The sequence below is a fragment of the Pleurodeles waltl genome, chromosome 5 (assembly GCF_031143425.1).
Source record: "Pleurodeles waltl isolate 20211129_DDA chromosome 5, aPleWal1.hap1.20221129, whole genome shotgun sequence".
In the NCBI taxonomy this organism is placed as follows: Eukaryota; Metazoa; Chordata; class Amphibia; order Caudata; family Salamandridae; genus Pleurodeles; species Pleurodeles waltl.
This window is the reverse complement of record NC_090444.1, coordinates 579493054-579508267: the sequence shown is the minus strand read 5'-3', so window position 1 is coordinate 579508267 and position 15214 is coordinate 579493054. Positions and strand designations below refer to the sequence as shown.

General features: G+C 44.8%; 1 protein-coding gene across 1 annotated transcript in view; it reads right to left on the bottom strand.

Moving 5' to 3' along the window:
* Positions 1–15214, bottom strand: part of RYR2 (ryanodine receptor 2) — a 2714825-nt gene that overhangs the window by 935316 nt on the left and 1764295 nt on the right. Inside the window, exon 50 of the mRNA XM_069234403.1 lies at positions 4641–4731. Coding sequence (XP_069090504.1) covers positions 4641–4731 — 91 coding nt within the window. The remainder of the gene's footprint in view (positions 1–4640; positions 4732–15214) is intronic.

Below are 15214 nucleotides of genomic sequence, written 5' to 3'. Positions count from 1 at the left end.
TGCGTTGTATAATCTTTTGGAAATTTTGAACCCTTTGTGGACTTGGAGTGGCTATTCCCTTTGTTGTATCTATTGTGGCTCCTAGGTATTGTTGTACCTTGGACGGCAGAATGTGTGATTTTGCATAGTTGATGGTGAAACCGAGTTTGTAGAGGGTTTGCATGACCTGATCTGTGTGGTGCGAGCACCTTGTCAGTGAGTCGGTCTTGATTAGCCAGTCGTCTAGATACGGGAATACGTGTATTTGCTGCCTTCTGATGTGTGCAGCCACTACTGCTAGGCACTTTGTGAAGACTCTTGGTGCAGTTGTTAAACCGAAGGGCAATACCTTGAATTGGTAATGTATTCCTTTGAATACGAACCTTAGGTATTTCCTGTGCGACGGATGTATTGTTATGTGGAAGTACGCGTCTTTGAGATCTAAGGTTGTCATGTAGTCCTGTTGCTTTAGCAATGGTAACACTTCTTGTAGCGTGACCATGTGAAAGTGTTCTGATTTGATGTAGGTGTTTAGTGTTCTGAGGTCTAGGATTGGTCTCAGTGTTTTGTCCTTTTTTGGTATTAGGAAGTACAGTGAATAAACTCCTGTGTTTATTTGTGTGTTTGGTACTAGTTCTATTGCGTTCTTTTGCAATAATGCTTGAACTTCTATTTCCAGAAGGTCTGAATGTTGTTTTGATAAACTCTGTGCTTTTGGTGGTATGTTTGGAGGGATTTGTTGAAATTCTATGCAATAACCATGTTGGATAATTGCTAAGACCCAAGTGTCTGTAGTTATTTCCTCCCATGCTTGGTAATACTGACCTATTCTTCCCCCCACTGGTGTTGTGTGGAGGGGATGAGTGACATGTGCGTCACTGTTTGGTTGTAGGGGTTTTGGGGCTTTGAAATCTTCCCCTATTCCTAGGGAATTGTCCTCTGTAGTGGCCCCGAAAGCCCCCCCTTTGGTACTGTCCCTGGTAGCTGGACGGTGTTGCCTGTGAGGTGCTGGCTTGTGTGGCTTGACCCCGAAACCCCCCTCTAAAGGTTGTTTTGCGGAAGGTGTTGTAAGTGCCTCTGCTCTGCGGGGAGTAGAGTGCGCCCATGGCTTTAGCAGTGTCAGTGTCCTTTTTGAGTTTCTCAATCGCCGTGTCTACTTCTGGTCCGAAAAGTTGTTTCTCATTGAATGGCATATTGAGCACTGCCTGCTGTATCTCTGGTTTAAAACCAGACGTTCGTAGCCATGCGTGCCTTCTTATAGTCACAGAAGTGTTAATTGTTCTTGCAGCCGTGTCCGCTGCATCCATAGAGGAGCGTATCTGAGTATTAGATATGTTCTGTCCTTCCTCAACCACCTGTTTCGCCCTCTTCTGTAGCTCTTTGGGTAGATGCTCAATGAGGTGTTGCATCTCGTCCCAATGGGCTCTGTCATAGCGCGCAAGTAGTGCTTGAGAGTTAGCGATGCGCCACTGGTTTGCAGCTTGTACTGTGACTTTCTTTCCGGCTGCATCGAACTTGCGGCTCTCTTTATCTGGGGGCGGTGCATCCCCAGATGTGTGGGAGTTGGCTCTCTTGCGAGCTGCTCCTACTACGACGGAATCTGGTGGCAGCTGTGAGGTGATGAAAGCAGGGTCTGTGGGAGGTGCTTTATATTTCTTGTCCACTCTCGGTGTTATAGCTCTGCTCTTGACCGGCTCCTTGAAGATTTCCTTTGCGTGCCGAAGCATTCCTGGGAGCATAGGCAGGCTTTGGTAGGAGCTATGGGTGGAAGAGAGGGTGTTGAATAAGAAGTCATCCTCGACTGGTTCCGAGTGTAGGGACACGTTGTGGAACTCTGCTGCCCTAGCCACCACTTGTGAGCATGCTGTGCCATCTTCCGGTGGTGAGGGCTTTGTAGGATACGCCTCTGGACTGTTGTCCGACACTGGGGCGTCGTATAAGTCCCAAGCGTCTTGGTCCTGATCACCTTGGCTCATGGTGGTGTGAGCCGGGGAATGTGATGGAGTTTGAGCCGGTGAAACGTTAGTTACAGGTGGAGGAGAGGGTGGCGGAGTTACCTTTTGAGAGGGTGGCGGAGTTACCTTTTTCACCATTTTTTTCCTAATAGGGGGAAGGGTGCTTATTTTCCCTGTTCCTTCCTGTATAAAAATACGTTTCTGAGTGTGGTCCACTTCGGTGGATTGCAACTCTTCCTCAAATCTATGCTTTCGCATCTGAGAGGACAGTGATTGCTCCTCTGAATAGGAACCGGTAGTTGGGTCGGTTGCGGGTTGTTTTGGCACCGAAACCCTGTCTGTACTCTTTTTCGGCTCCGAGGTGACCTTCTTCTTTTTCGGAGTCGAACCCTCTCGGCGTCGATCTTCCTCGGTGCCGCTGTCTCTGTGTCGGGCAGTTTCGGCTCCGCTATCTCGGCGCCGATGTTTTTCAGCAGCACTTTCTCGGTCCCGAGAAGGCTGCGCGCCGGTGTCTCGACCGGAGTCGGACGATCTCGGCACCATTTTGGCCTTTTTCGGTGCCGACGGCCGGTCACCGAATTTATGGGTCGAGCCATGGCCTGATGGCAGTGGCGTCCCCTGGGACTTGTCACTTTTCTTGTGTGCTGGCTTCGACGTCTTACTCACAGTTTTTCTAATTCCTCGGAGTCCGAATCATTGAACGAAAAGGGTTCTTCTTCCTCTTGTTCCTCGAACTCTCGGTGAGCTGTCGGCGTGGACGCCATCTGCAGTCTTCTGGCTCGACGGTCACGGAGTGTTTTTCGGAACCGGAACGCACGACAGGCCTCGCAAGTCTCTTCACTGTGCTCAGGTGACAGGCACAGGTTACAGACCAAATGTTGGTCTGTATACGGGAATTTGTTGTGGCATTTAGGACAGAAACGGAACGGGGTCCGTTCCATCAGCGTTGGTTTACAGGCGGTCGGGCCGACCAGGCCCCGAAGGGGGATCGAAAACTACCCCGAAGGGTACCGGAGCTCTTCACTCTTCGAATCGGTGTCGATCCTAACTAAGCCGATCCCGAACGCAACAATACCGACGTAATTTTTCCGATATTTGGCTAACTTTCCGTTCCGAGACCCGGAGCGAAAGGAACACGTCCGAACCCGATGGCGGAAAGAAAACAATCGAAGATGGAGTCGACGCCCATGCGCAATGGAGACAAAGAGGAGGAGTCCCTCGGTCCCGTGACTCGAAAGACTTCTTTGAAGAAAAACAACTTGTAACACTCCGACCCAACACCAGATGGCGGGCTATGCACAACATGTGTATCTACAGCGACAGATGCCATCGAACATATTGTTACCTGACGAGCTGGAGGATGAGGACATTGCAAGACAAACCAATCAACGGCATGTGAATCGAGTAATAGTAGAATGCATAGATCTGAAGTTTTAGTTTTATTGGATAAAGTGTGAACATGCGATTAACCGACCCATAGGGATTTGGGGAGTAGTTTTAGTAGTTTTGACTTAACAGGACTACACTGAGAGGAGACACAGCCATTGCCCATTTTCTTCCTGACCGAAAGGTCATTATCATTTCCTGTGCATCTTGACAAGAGGCATGCTTAACTATAATGCTTAGAGACTTTGCATTTTCTGAACTTGGATGCTGAATCCTGATGCCTTACTGATCAACTGATGTATTGAGGATGAAGACTGACTCTGTTTGCTGATAATGGTAAAGGTGAATACCTGTGCAGCACAACTGTGGTGACCATTAGTGCCGGGAGGGGCCACTATGGAAAAGACTGCCTTGCAGTAAAGGCCAAAGCCTTGCATGGCAGCTGTCTGTCAACTCTGTATGCCAGGAGGAGTTCCTGGGAGTACTTGTACCATGTTGATCAGGCAGAAGCCCATAAACAGCAGTGGTGACCTGTAAGTCACAGGAAGCAACGTGGCCTGTGGCTGATCTGACCCATTAAAATGAGTGAGGACTCCGTGGAAGCATCACCATCCCAGAGCAAGGACAGGAGCTTCGGAATCACCCGTTCAGTCTCTTATCCTCTTTTCAGGAGTGTGGAAACGTTACCCACAGGAAGAGTGCGCAAAAACCTCTGAGTGCAACAGAAAGAGAGAGAGTCCGCAGTCAGCCAACTCACCTGAATGGACCAGAGCTGCTGTGAGCACCCTCGGACAGGGCACACTCCAAGGCTCTGCACGCTTCACTCCTACCAGAGCGGGTAAGGCTTGTTTTAGCCTACCGGCCACACGGGCACCTACTGCTGAAAGCGCTGAGGTGCTAAGACACTTTTGATGGAATTGTGTGAGTTATGGTTTGTGCAACTAAACCTAACTGCCCAATTGTGATTGCTGAATACTGCTTTGTTTGATATATGAACTTCACTCAGAATCATATTCCGCAGCTACCCTATCGAAAGGCACATTTGACTCAATCATCTTCTCTTCTCAGTCAACCTTTATAAGCAGAACAGTGACGTGAGACAATGTTGGCTTTATTGTGCGTTAGATTAATATTATATCACACACAAATCTACATTACTGCAACCTTTGGCATGTTACACAGCAAGGATGGGCACAGTATCATTACCTAAATTAAAACAGGATGCAAACGTTTACAACTAAGTCACACATTATGCGTAAAATAACAGTAAAACAACTGAAAAGGAAAGCAAAAGTATCAACTTCGTAAAAAAAAACGTACCTTTAAGGGCATCTTTGCATGTTCATTTAAAAGGGGAACATCAAAAACTAATCGTCTTAGCAGATGCTGCATCATTGAAGGCCTCAGCTGTCTGTATAAGTAGGAGGATGTGAAACAATAATGTCAGTAAAGACCCCAAGGACAAATGTTTATTGAAGACCATGTATGTTTGTCAATGATTTCATCCTAAAAGGCGAATGCTGCTTCCTTCCAAATACCTATATAGAACCACAGCACATTTGTTCATGCACACATTATACATATTACATTGCAGTTTGATGCAAGTTTATGCTTTGAAAGAAAAGGGCTGGAATGCTGAGAAGTGATATTATTACCTGACAACATGTTGCTTTATTTAATAACAAGTCTGAAAGTGTACCTAATGCACAGAGCTATGTACAGCATAAGGGCATAAATTATCACTTACACTGAGCTACCTGCCTGTTTTCTGCCATCGGCTAACCCCACATTAAAGCCCAATGAAAGGAGCAAAGAACACACTACTTCTGCCTCACTTCAACTGCCTCTAGCCAGGGAAAAACATATAGGTTTACTTGGAGCCCAGAGCCAAATGCTACTGAATACATTCTGCAGGGATAATAATGTTTGCTCTTGATTTGGACTTTTGGACCAGGGCAAAAAGAAGTTACTCACCTTCAGTAAAGCATTATCTGGTAAACACTCTACCTATCTGCAGATTCCTTACCTTTGAATTTCCCCAGGCATCAGGCTGGATCTGGAAACTTGTGCTTGAGCAATACGCCTGCACACGCTGTCAGGTTGCTCCGTTATGTTCCTTGTGGCATTGTTGGGATCACTGGCACCTCATGTGACATTGCGGTCACGTATACAGGTGCCACCCATGCATGCGGAATCAGTTCTTTTCTTTCCGCATCAGTTAGTGCAAATCCGGAGAGGGCTACCTGGCTGTAATTGTTTGACAGGCTTTTTTCAACATTGTGTCAAGTATTTTTGAAAGTGCGTCGATGATGTCATCCAGAAAGGTAAGATTCAAGTCCTGTAGCGCCTGTCACAGTGACATGTCGGTTATGGACCTGCCAGCGCAGGTGTTTTAATGAAAATTATTAATGAGTCTTCATGTATTCTGAATAAATGATTTATGTAGAAAATAAAATAAAGTAGAAAAATAATGCACACATTTGAAAAGGTGCTTACGATGAGTGGCCGCCAATATTCACAAAGTACAAAGTGTACTTACTAGAGAATTAATATTATGAAATGTTGAATATACGTTTGACTAATGTAGTAGTATGTCATATTAAGGGTTATGCATTATGCTCTAGCTTTATTAATTGAAGGCCTTAACTTAGCAAATGTCTTGGCCTAGTTTGCTAGGCCTCATGTAAAAGCTGTATTTCTTAACGTGTAATAAAATGGCTGTTCTAAAGAGTTATAAACTGTGATTTCTATTGTATTGTTTAAATGTGCTCATAACGAACGTTTCTCATGAGAACCGACTGCTAGAAGATGCTGTTCCTACTAATGTAACATTTTATGTGTAACGTGAGACTGACTTTCTTAGGAGAACAATGGAGATACTTATTTGAGTTGAAGCTGCAACAATTTTGTTACCTACGAAGCTGGATGATGAGGACATTGCAAGACAAAACAATCAACAACATGTGAACGGAGTAATAGTAGAATTCATAGATATGGAGTTTTAGTTTTATTGGACAAAGTGTGAACATACGACTAACTGTCCAATAGGGATTTGGGAAGTAGTTTTAGTAGTTTTAATATAAGGACACTGCACTGCGGGAAGGCAGATCCATTGCCCATGTGCGTGCTGGCCGTAAGATCAATATTCCTTGTGTGTCTTGACAAAAGGCGTGCTTAACTTTAATGCTTAGAAACTTTGCTGAACTTTGATGTTGAATCCTGATGCCTTGTTGATTGACTGATGTCCTGAGGACGAAAACTGACTCTGCTTGCTGATCCACACTGAGGATAGGTATTATAAATGAGACTGTTGATTACGATGCATATTTGCTTTTCCTTTCTAGGTACCAACTGCGTTGTTTTGATAGAGCCATAGTTAGATGTTTTTCCAAATTTGTGTTACTAAATTGTTTTGCATGAAGCCCAACATGCTGATGCTAATCTGGTGTTAGGTAAGGATCCTCACTAATGAAATCATGCTAATAGGGATTCATGTTTGATGAATTTCTCTGCTAAACTTAATGTATGTAATTACTTTGACGCAGTTGAATTTGTTATTGATTTGCATCGTAACCTTATAATGTTTTGTAGTTCAAGCTTTGATTAGATTACGTTTCTTCCGCCACTTTGGACAGTCAATATTGTCTCTATATGTGTTTCATTTGATTTTGAGATTAATCTACATGACCTTAGCATTGTTAATATAGGGAAATAAATATTCTAACTTTTACTAAAAGGTGTGGCTATTCATGACTGAAAGGTCATGGTGTGTGATAATCGCTGACTCCATTGATTATTGCTGTTATTGATTGCTAATGATTATTGATTATTGGGAATTGGGTATTACCTATGTACTGGAGCTATGGTTAGAATATCTTAATTGTGAGTCAAAAGGTTAATCAACCTATTCACGTCCTCTTGTAAATTTATCTACTAATTAAGGTCAGACCCTCACCATGTCTGCCTAGAGTGTCTCAAGTGCGACCATCTGGTGTGACTCCTCGGAGGTCCCGTTGTGAAGAAGGTTGAGGGACTGCTCCAGGAACCCAAAGTTCTCTTCCTCCTACTCAAGATCCTCAGAACGCTCAGGGAAGAGGCACAAGAAGAAAAAGAAATGTAAACATACTTTGACTTTGCATCGCCCATTGGCAAACACAAGTTCAGAACATCGCCATTTCAAGGCATGGTTCTGCAGAATCGATGTCACGTCTGACTCTGCACCTCCCTTCATTTCTGGAGGCAGCCCCGGCTGAAGTAAAAGACTTCTACGAGACCATGTGGTGCATATTAGAGTGGGCGACACCTCTGGAGCACCTTCGGGCCCCCCTGGGTCAGAGGAGGCCCCATCCGGTTCTGTGTCAGCGGCTTTGGCTTGATGGGGTCTCGTGGATCCGAATCCAGATTGGCACCGGTCAGACCCGCGCAACCTTCTGCGGCACTGACCCTGATGCTTCCAGCGGTGAGGGCGCCCACCAACGGCAACAGTCCCACTTTGATTTCCGATGATCTGGAGCCGGAACAGCATCACATGATGCTGATTCCAGCGCAGAGAGTGCCCAGGGGTGGCAGATCGTTGCCTGGCCATTAATGTCAATGGCCAGGCATGGGAGAAGGTTGGGAGGGGTCAATGGACCCTTTAGAATACCAGTTAGTATGATCTATTGACTGGTATGTGGAACTAGGAGGGTCCAGTGGACTGGACAACTTTGCAGATTCTGGTGTGCTCTCTTTCCCCACTGTGGCTACGGAGGAGGGAGCATCCTATGCAATGGTGGTGCATAGGCCAGCGGAGATCCTAGACCTTGAATTGCCCTCAGTGGCTGTCAAGACTAACCTCTTGACACCATGCAAACAATGCCACACGGAACCGAACTGAGCCATCCGACGGGGCACACAAGGGTATTGCTCAAGCAAAAGTTTCCAGGTCCCGTCTCTAACAGATAATAAGAACAATGAATGTAAACATTATTTGGTCCAACTGTGCATGCATTAGCTTCATGGCTACAGTTTGTGTTTGCATTTATGACCAGTTCAAATAGAGCGTAATCTATGAGCAAGCACAAATGCCTTCTGCTCATATTCGTCACTAGCGCAAAACAGGCACAAATATGCTTACTAACTGAAACCCACAAATGATGTGAGGCAGGCAGCAAGGTCACTCCTCCAAGCACTCTGACCTTCTGACAAGGCCAGTTTTACGGTGATGTGACTGGTCCTGCCACACTGGGTGCCAACCCTAGGGGACTCTATTTGTGCTCTGATCAAAAATAGGAAGGGTGTCCGTCTTTCATTTTGACGGTCTTCAGTGCTTTACATGCTTGCAGCTTCGTTTTATGGTTCTGCGAACGTATGCTAATGTTGTTATAAACATTACTTTGCCTCACAGGCTTACTGTTCCCTGAAGGTGTGGCACCTCTTCATTTTACTCACGCTAAACAGGTCATACACCAGAACCATTGTGCGCTCTGTGCATCTTTACAGGAAAGAGTGAGCACATGTGCCAATCCTACCAGTGGCGTCCGGCAGCTTTAGGAGGGAGGGGGTGGGCGGGGCACACACACACACACTCATTCTTTCACACACAGACACGCACGCACGCACATCCATTAACAACACTCATACCATTCAAACATGCATGTGCGCATCAAACATTCATTTTAAAACATCACAGACACTCCTTCTTTCATGCACGCACGCACATCCATTAACAACATTCATACCATTCAAACATGCATTCATGTACCAAACAGTCATTTTAAAAGATGGCACACACTCATTCTTTCACACACACACGCATGCACGCACGCACATCCATTAACAACACTCATAACACTCAAACATGCATGCACGCATCAAACATCCAATTTAAAACATCACACACATACACATACACACACACACTTACCTTCAGCCTCCAGGTCCCAGGAGGATTGGGATTGCTGCCCTAGGTCAGTCAGTGAGGGAAGGCAGCAGTCCCCGCCTCGTCACAGAGAGTGATGGGGTCAGTGAGACTGCTGAGCCCACCCTACTCTGTGACGAAGTGTCACTGATTGACACTCGCCCTGGGCGCTTTAGGGCTTAAATCTGAAGTGCCCAGGACAAAGTCAATGGGTGATGCTTTTCTTGTCACCCAGGGGAGGGCATCGAGGAGCTGTGACTTCCTCGGCCCAGCAAAGGTCAGCTCAGGCAGCCAGGAGTCTGCGCAAATCGCGCATGGCTCACTCCTGGCTGCCTGACCTGAACATGAAGAGTGTTTGTTCAGGCTGACAGATACTCTTCATGAGGGGCAGGAAGGACTCTCTGGGATTTTCTGGAATGCAAGGCTGCATGGTGGGAATGGACATGGAGCCACTGCTACTGGCATATGGAGCTGTTTCTGACAACGCAAGTTTCAGCGGTGCGCCCAGCTTAGCAAAGTGGTTCTGGAGACTGACAGCATGAGCTACAACCATGTACAGCAGCTTTGAGTTCACTAAACCCAGTTCAGAGGAGGGTACCTGTGAACCCATTAACAACTAAGAGTGCCCCCGACGTCCAAGTACGCGGATCAGTGTGTTCAAGGTTTGTATACCTGTCATTTTAGACCCATTCCAAACCTTCCTCGTAGGTACACTACTTCTGTGACTCTGCTGGAGCATCCCTGCATTGGCTTCCCATTCCTGAATGAGTAAACTTCAAGGCACTATGTCCAGCTCATAAATTTATTTGTATCCCCAAATCTCTTTTTGCATTTTTCTATAACACTTTCATCCTCCCAAGGTCTATCCCAGTAGTCCCGTTCAGTAATACTAACAAGCGCCTGCTTTTGTAAGCACCGAAAGTCCATTGCATTTGTGTGTGCACAATGTCAACTGTCAGCGGCTCTATGAATGTCTTGGCGGGAAGAGACCCTTTGGCTCCGCTTAGACCACAATTATTAAGCACAACTTTGTCCTGTTGATACTAGTTTAGAATTTCCTTGGAAATGGCTTTGAAGAGACAAGCAAGATCAGTGTGCAGTGCGCACAGTAAAGTTGTATGTAGTTTCACACTAAATATATTTTTCTTGCAGTCTTCAAGTGAGTCATGTCTTCGTGGTTGAACAAAAGGTTACGATCTTACATATATTTGCCTTGGAGCAGTGCAATTGCTTCAACATTTGCTCTGACAGACCAATGCAGAAACGTAATTTCCACGACCCTCACCTTTCTTCAGCTGATGGTGTTTTTTTTCAACAATTTACAATGCAAGAGTGCATATTTGTAAACATGTTTATGGACATTAGTAAATGAATCACTAGTGGGCACAGTTTTAGGAGAGAAATAAATTATTTATATGAACTGTATTAAATAATACAAAGCACTATGTGCACGGATACAAACCATGGATCTTACATAAATATTTCATTAGTGCATGGGGACAAAATAATAGTTGACTACTTTTGAATTACAACCGGCTTTTTTGCATGGCAATCCAATTATAAATTAATTTAAGATACCTTCAGTGTTAGTAATGAGTGTAAAAAAGAGAATCTATTGCAGAAGGAGGCAGAAGTCCCATAGCAGTGACTATCACATCGCAAAAGTCAACTGTAGGGTGTCAACAAAGTATACTAATGTCTCTTTTATGTAAAGTGTTAAGGCCATCATCAAGCACCTCCATTGGCTACTACAGACTCAAAATCCAATAACTCACAGAAATGGAAAATGTGCTATAAAGAAAGACACATGGGAATATCACAAACAGCTCCTAAAAGTGAGCAGAATATAACCTCCTCATCTGCAGGGTAAAAGCAAGGGTGCATTGCTTTTACATTCCCTCCTTAAGACTTCCTGCAGCCTGTCCACAGCACACTCTCCCATCAAACCCAATTAAATATTTGAAAATAATCCAAAGCCTGATGTCCTGCCACCATTTCACACTACGCCTTGGTTTCACCCTTCCCCACCTGTTCTAATGTTATTGAGGAAATGTCTGGAGTCCCACCACCCTCCCCCAAATCACAATTTACCTATTCAATTAATCTTGATTAGAATCAAATACAGAGTCACAGTGGAGGAGTGATGAAGTGAAACTGTCCTAAACTGTGATGAAGGTCTAGTGAGAAAATGTTGCTATTATTTCTAACTTCCCCAAATCCATTTGATTTTTAGCAGTGAACACCGATATAGGAAATCAGTGAATGATATAAATATATAACTCAACGTGGGTTACTTAAGTCTTTCAAACCGGTGATGAGTGAAAAGCTTACATCCTGAAAATAGAATCTTAAATTTTCAGCAAAAGCTGGGGTTCAAAATATTTTAAAACAGTTCCATCAGTTTTAATGAGTGGTTAAAGTGCACCTTTTCCTTCATAGTCAGACTTTTGGAATGTCAACTTACCCACAATGACTGTTTAAAAATGCCTAATGTGACATACATCTACGTATCCATCCCAAAACTTTCATTATTCTGATCCCTCTTTATGAAGCCATGTTTGATAGTGTTATGATTCCACTAACTCCACTCCCTAATTATATTAGTTATGACTTATATCAGACCTGGCATCTTTGGTGTAGTTTCCCCAGACTTTTTGCCTCTGCTTCCTTTATTTTTGACTGTGTGCTGAACTTTGTTTTTGATGGCTTTTGGTACTTAGGGCACTTTATCACTGATGACCAGTGATAAAGTGCAAGTGCTCTCTGTATAAATTTTATTATGATTGGTTATCCCTGATTGGCATATCTGATTTGCTAGTAAATCCCTAGTAGAGTGCATTAGAGGTGCCCAGGGCCTGTAAATCAAACGCTACTATTGGGCCTGCAGCACTAATGGTGTCACTGTTAGAAATGGGGTCTCTAGTTCGCAGAGGTATACACCCATGTCCAAATACGGACCGCAATCCTAGACAGGGTAAGTCGCAACAATCTAAATTGTCATGGGCCCACCCTCTGGTAGCTTGGCACTGAGCAGTCACGCTTAACTTAGAAGGCAATGTGTAAAGTATTTGTGCAATAAATCATACAGTAACACAGTGAAAACACCACAGAAATACACCACACATGTTTTTATCCGAAAAAATAAGGTAAAAACGACACAAATCCAATAAGCACAAGTTAAAATATCACTTTTAAAAGGTTTAAAAGGTTTAAAAGAGACTCAATCCTTAGAAATTAACAGTTGTTTCTTTGTTACACACTGTACTTGGGATGCGCCAAAAATAATGATGCACAGAGACTGCAGAGGAGAAGATGCGTGGAAAAATAAGTTGTTGCGTTGGATTTTCCGGTGCAGCACAGATGATGCATCGTTTCTTTGCACAATGCAAGGGTTTGCGTTGTTTTTTGGAGCGCAGTCTTGGTTCCTCAATGAGATGTGGGGATATTTTGACAACTAGGGATGACGCACGGATATTCTTTGATGCACTGGAAGAAGGAGCAGGCGCTGTGTCGATCTGGTAGGCAATGCGTCAAATTTCCCATCGCAAGGCAGGCACTGCGTTGAATTTCCAATCTGGAAGTCAGAGCTGCGTCGTTCCGGTCGGCAGTGCAGTGATTTCCCAGCCGCGATGCAGGCTTTGCGTCGATTTCTGCAGGTGTTGTGTCGAATTTCGAGCCACAAGGAGTTTCTTGAAGAGGTGAAGTCTTTGCTGGCCTGAGACTTCAGAAACAGAAGACAAGCTCAATCCAATCCCTTGGAGAGCACTTCAGGAGGAAGGCACAGTCCTTCCATCAGAGTCAGAAGCCAGCAGGGCAGCAGGGCAATAAACAGGGAGCAGTCCTTCTCAGCAAAGCAGTCCAGATGAGTCCTTTTGGCAGCCAGGCAGTTCCTCTGACAGAATGCAGGTGTAGATCCAAAGTATATGATTTGGTGGGGTCAGAGACCAAGTTTATATACCCAAAAATGTTTTTCAAGAGGGGGAAACTTCAAAGAGCAGTTTTGAAGTGCACATGTTCCCCTTTCAGCCCAGTGCTGTCTGCCAGGATCCCTGTGGGGGGTTATCAGTCCATTGTATGAAGGCAGGGCACTGGCCTTTGAAATGTAAGAGAGAGCCCTCTCCACCCTTCCTGCACAGGAAGACCCATTCATTATGCAGATGTGACAGAGTGTCCTGTGTTTATGTTTGTCTGAGTGGAATGTACAAGGGCAGCTGTCAACCAGCACAGACCGGAAGTGGATTGGAGACAGGCTGTAAGGCACAGATGGCAGTAAAAGCAGAGAAATGCCCACTTTCTAAAAGTATAATTTCTAAAATAGTAATATTAAATCCAACTTCACCAGTAAGCCAGATTTTCTATTACCATTCTGGCAATACCAAACATGACAGAGCCACTCCTTCCAGATCAGAATCTACCACTCAAACGTGTATGAGGGTAGATCTAATGCTAGTTTATGACAGAAGCAGGCCTCAGAGTAGTGAAAAATGAATTTATGAGTTTTCCATTACTAGGACAAGTAAAATATATAAACATGTGTCCTGTCTTTTAACTACCTAGCACCCTGCCCTTTGGGTTACCTAGGGCCTACCTTAGGGGTGATTTATATGTTGAGAAAGGGGGGTTTAAGGCCTGGCACATAGTTTTAAATGCCAAGTCAAAGTGGCTGTGGCCTAATTATGTGGGTGGCACATTCAGTGCTGCATGCCCACTAGTAGCATTTTATTTACAGGCCCTGGCTACTTGTAGTGCACTTTACTAGGGACTTACAGGTACATTAAATGTGCCAATTGGGTAGGAACCAATGTTACCATGTTTAGGGGAGACAGCATATGTACTTTAGCAATTGACAGCAGTGGTACAGTGCGCAGAGTCCTAACACCAGCAAAAACAGAAGCAGAAAAATGGAAGGAGGCAGTCAGGCAAAAAGTTGGGGGATAACAACCCTAAAGCTGTCAGGTCTAGCAGCCACCCACAGGAGTAGCCTTGGATACATGTCTCAGACCTGCCACTGCAGTATCTGTGTGTGCAGTCTTGCACTGCCAATTTGACCTGGCAAGTAAACCTTCCTTTTTACTACATTTAAGTCACTCCTAATGTAGGCCCTAGGTAGCCCCATGGGCAGGGTGCAGTGTATTTAAAAGGTAGGACATGTGCTGGTGCGTTTTACATGTCCTTACAGTGAAATATTGCCAAATTTGGTTTTAACCATTGCAAGGCCTATCTCTCACATAGGTTAACATGGGATCTGTCTTTAAGTATCCTGTAGTGCAGTTTCCTATTGGGAGCAGATGGAGATGAGGAGTTTGGGGTCTCTGAAGCCACAATTTAAAAATACAATCTTTTGGTAGAGTTGTTTTTTAGATTGTCTGTTTGAAAATGCCACTTTTAGAAAGAGGGCATTTTCTTGTTTAACAATTCTGTGCCTCTGCCTGCCTGTGAAATCCAAGTCTGGGTCAGACTGACAGTTGGGCTGTTTGTGGATTCCCTCTAGACAGTGGCACAAAGGGAGCTGAGGTGTGTCGAGCATATCCTGATGAGTCTTCCTGGACTAGAGTGGGGAGGGAGGAGCTGACACCTGCGCCTGAAAGGGTAGTGCCTGTCCTCACACAATGCAGTCTCCAACCCCCTGCAATGTTTCTTGAGCCAGGCCTGGGCAAGGCAGTATCTTGTGAACAACAGAGATTTCCCTTTGACGTCTGCCTATTTCAGAGGCAGAAATTAGTATAAGTAGTGGACACATTAGAACACTTCTGGATTAAGAGGAACCTCTGCCAAGGACAAGAGCTGAAGAGCTGTAGGAGGAGTACTGCCCCTTTGCTGTGTGTGCTTTGCTGGGTTGGCCTGCAGTTGCTGCTTCTGCCTTAAAGAGGACAAAGACTGGACTTTGCTGTGTATCCTGCTTATGAATTTTCTCCAAGGGCTTGGACTGAGGTTGCCTCGTGTTAAGAAGTCTCACGGACAACAAAGACTTCATCTGCCAGCACCTGGGCTCTCT